The sequence below is a fragment of the Lissotriton helveticus genome, chromosome 4_1 (assembly GCF_964261635.1).
Source record: "Lissotriton helveticus chromosome 4_1, aLisHel1.1, whole genome shotgun sequence".
In the NCBI taxonomy this organism is placed as follows: Eukaryota; Metazoa; Chordata; class Amphibia; order Caudata; family Salamandridae; genus Lissotriton; species Lissotriton helveticus.
In genome coordinates, this window is record NC_136063.1 from 84,313,213 (window position 1) to 84,314,300 (window position 1,088).

The 1,088-nt window shown below is 52.6% G+C and overlaps 1 protein-coding gene across 1 annotated transcript; it reads left to right on the top strand.

The window, feature by feature from the left end:
- The first annotated feature begins 290 nt into the window (after positions 1 to 290).
- LOC144827022 (histone H2B 1.2-like) lies at positions 291 to 726 on the top strand. The gene has a single exon (XM_078685489.1). The coding sequence runs from the start codon at positions 329 to 331 to the stop codon at positions 707 to 709; it is 381 nt and encodes a 126-aa protein (XP_078541615.1). The 5' UTR covers positions 291 to 328; the 3' UTR covers positions 710 to 726.
- Positions 727 to 1,088: the final 362 nt, after the last annotated feature.

Consider the following 1,088-nt stretch of genomic DNA (forward strand, 5'->3'; position numbering starts at 1 on the left):
CCTTGGCGCGGGCCTTTCCTCCTTGCTTTCCTCGTCCAGACATGGCGATCGGTCTCGGGGTCTCAGTCACACAACAGAGAGAAGAATACTTCTCTTTCTGCTGGACTCGGTGATATAAAGACTTCGGGAGCGTCTGATTGGTTGACAGCTAGGCGCTGATAGTACTTCTCATTGGAGGAGGACTTAACATAGGAAGTGGGGAGCCTGCCAATGAGAAGGGAGAACCGGGAAGAAGACTGCTTTGCACGCCAAGCCCATAAATACAAGTGCAGAGCGCGTAGGCTTTATTTCTCTCGGCTTCACAGCAAGCAGTGAAATATCTTCGACCATGCCTGAACCAGCCAAGTCCGCGCCGGCTCCCAAGAAGGGCTCCAAGAAAGCGCTCTCCAAGCCGCCCAAGAAGGACGGGAAGAAGCGCAGGAAGAGCAGGAAGGAAAGCTATGCCATCTACATTTACAAAGTGATGAAGCAGGTGCACCCAGATACCGGCATTTCCTCCAAGGCCATGGGCATCATGAACTCCTTCGTGAACGACATCTTCGAGCGCATCGCTAGCGAGTCTTCCAAACTGGCTCTCTACAACTCGCGGCGCACCATCACCTCCCGGGAGATCCAGACCGCAGTCCGCCTTCTGCTGCCCGGAGAGCTGGCCAAGCACGCCGTGTCGGAGGGCACCAAGGCCGTCACCAAGTACACCAGCGCCAAGTAAGGCTTCGAGGCGCATCACCAACGAACACAACGGCTCTTTTAAGGGCCAATCACTTCCTCCTCTAAGAGCTAATGTGCTTCTGTTATCACTTGAGAAATATGTGTTTTAGAAGGGTAATGTTGAGTGCAGAAAGGCCCGCTCTCACGGGGCTTGCTGCAAACCGAGGGCCGACAGAGCAGTCAACCCGTTTTGCCTCTTTAAATTAACATATCCCTATGAATGAGCCCTCGTTGGGACCAAGTGTCACATAAGCACTGTAACGATGCGGTTACATAAACCCACTGGGAATTCGTGCATCTGCCCTTGGGCTTATTCTTTTCCATGTATGGGGCGAACAGTGTTTGTGTGAGCGGGTTTAACGTTGTGTTAGTACTTTTAA

Excerpts from the sequence above, each read along its gene's own strand:
- LOC144827022 (XM_078685489.1), top strand. The coding sequence starts at position 329 with ATGCCTGAACCAGCCAAGTCCGCGCCGGCTCCCAAGAAGGGCTCCAAG.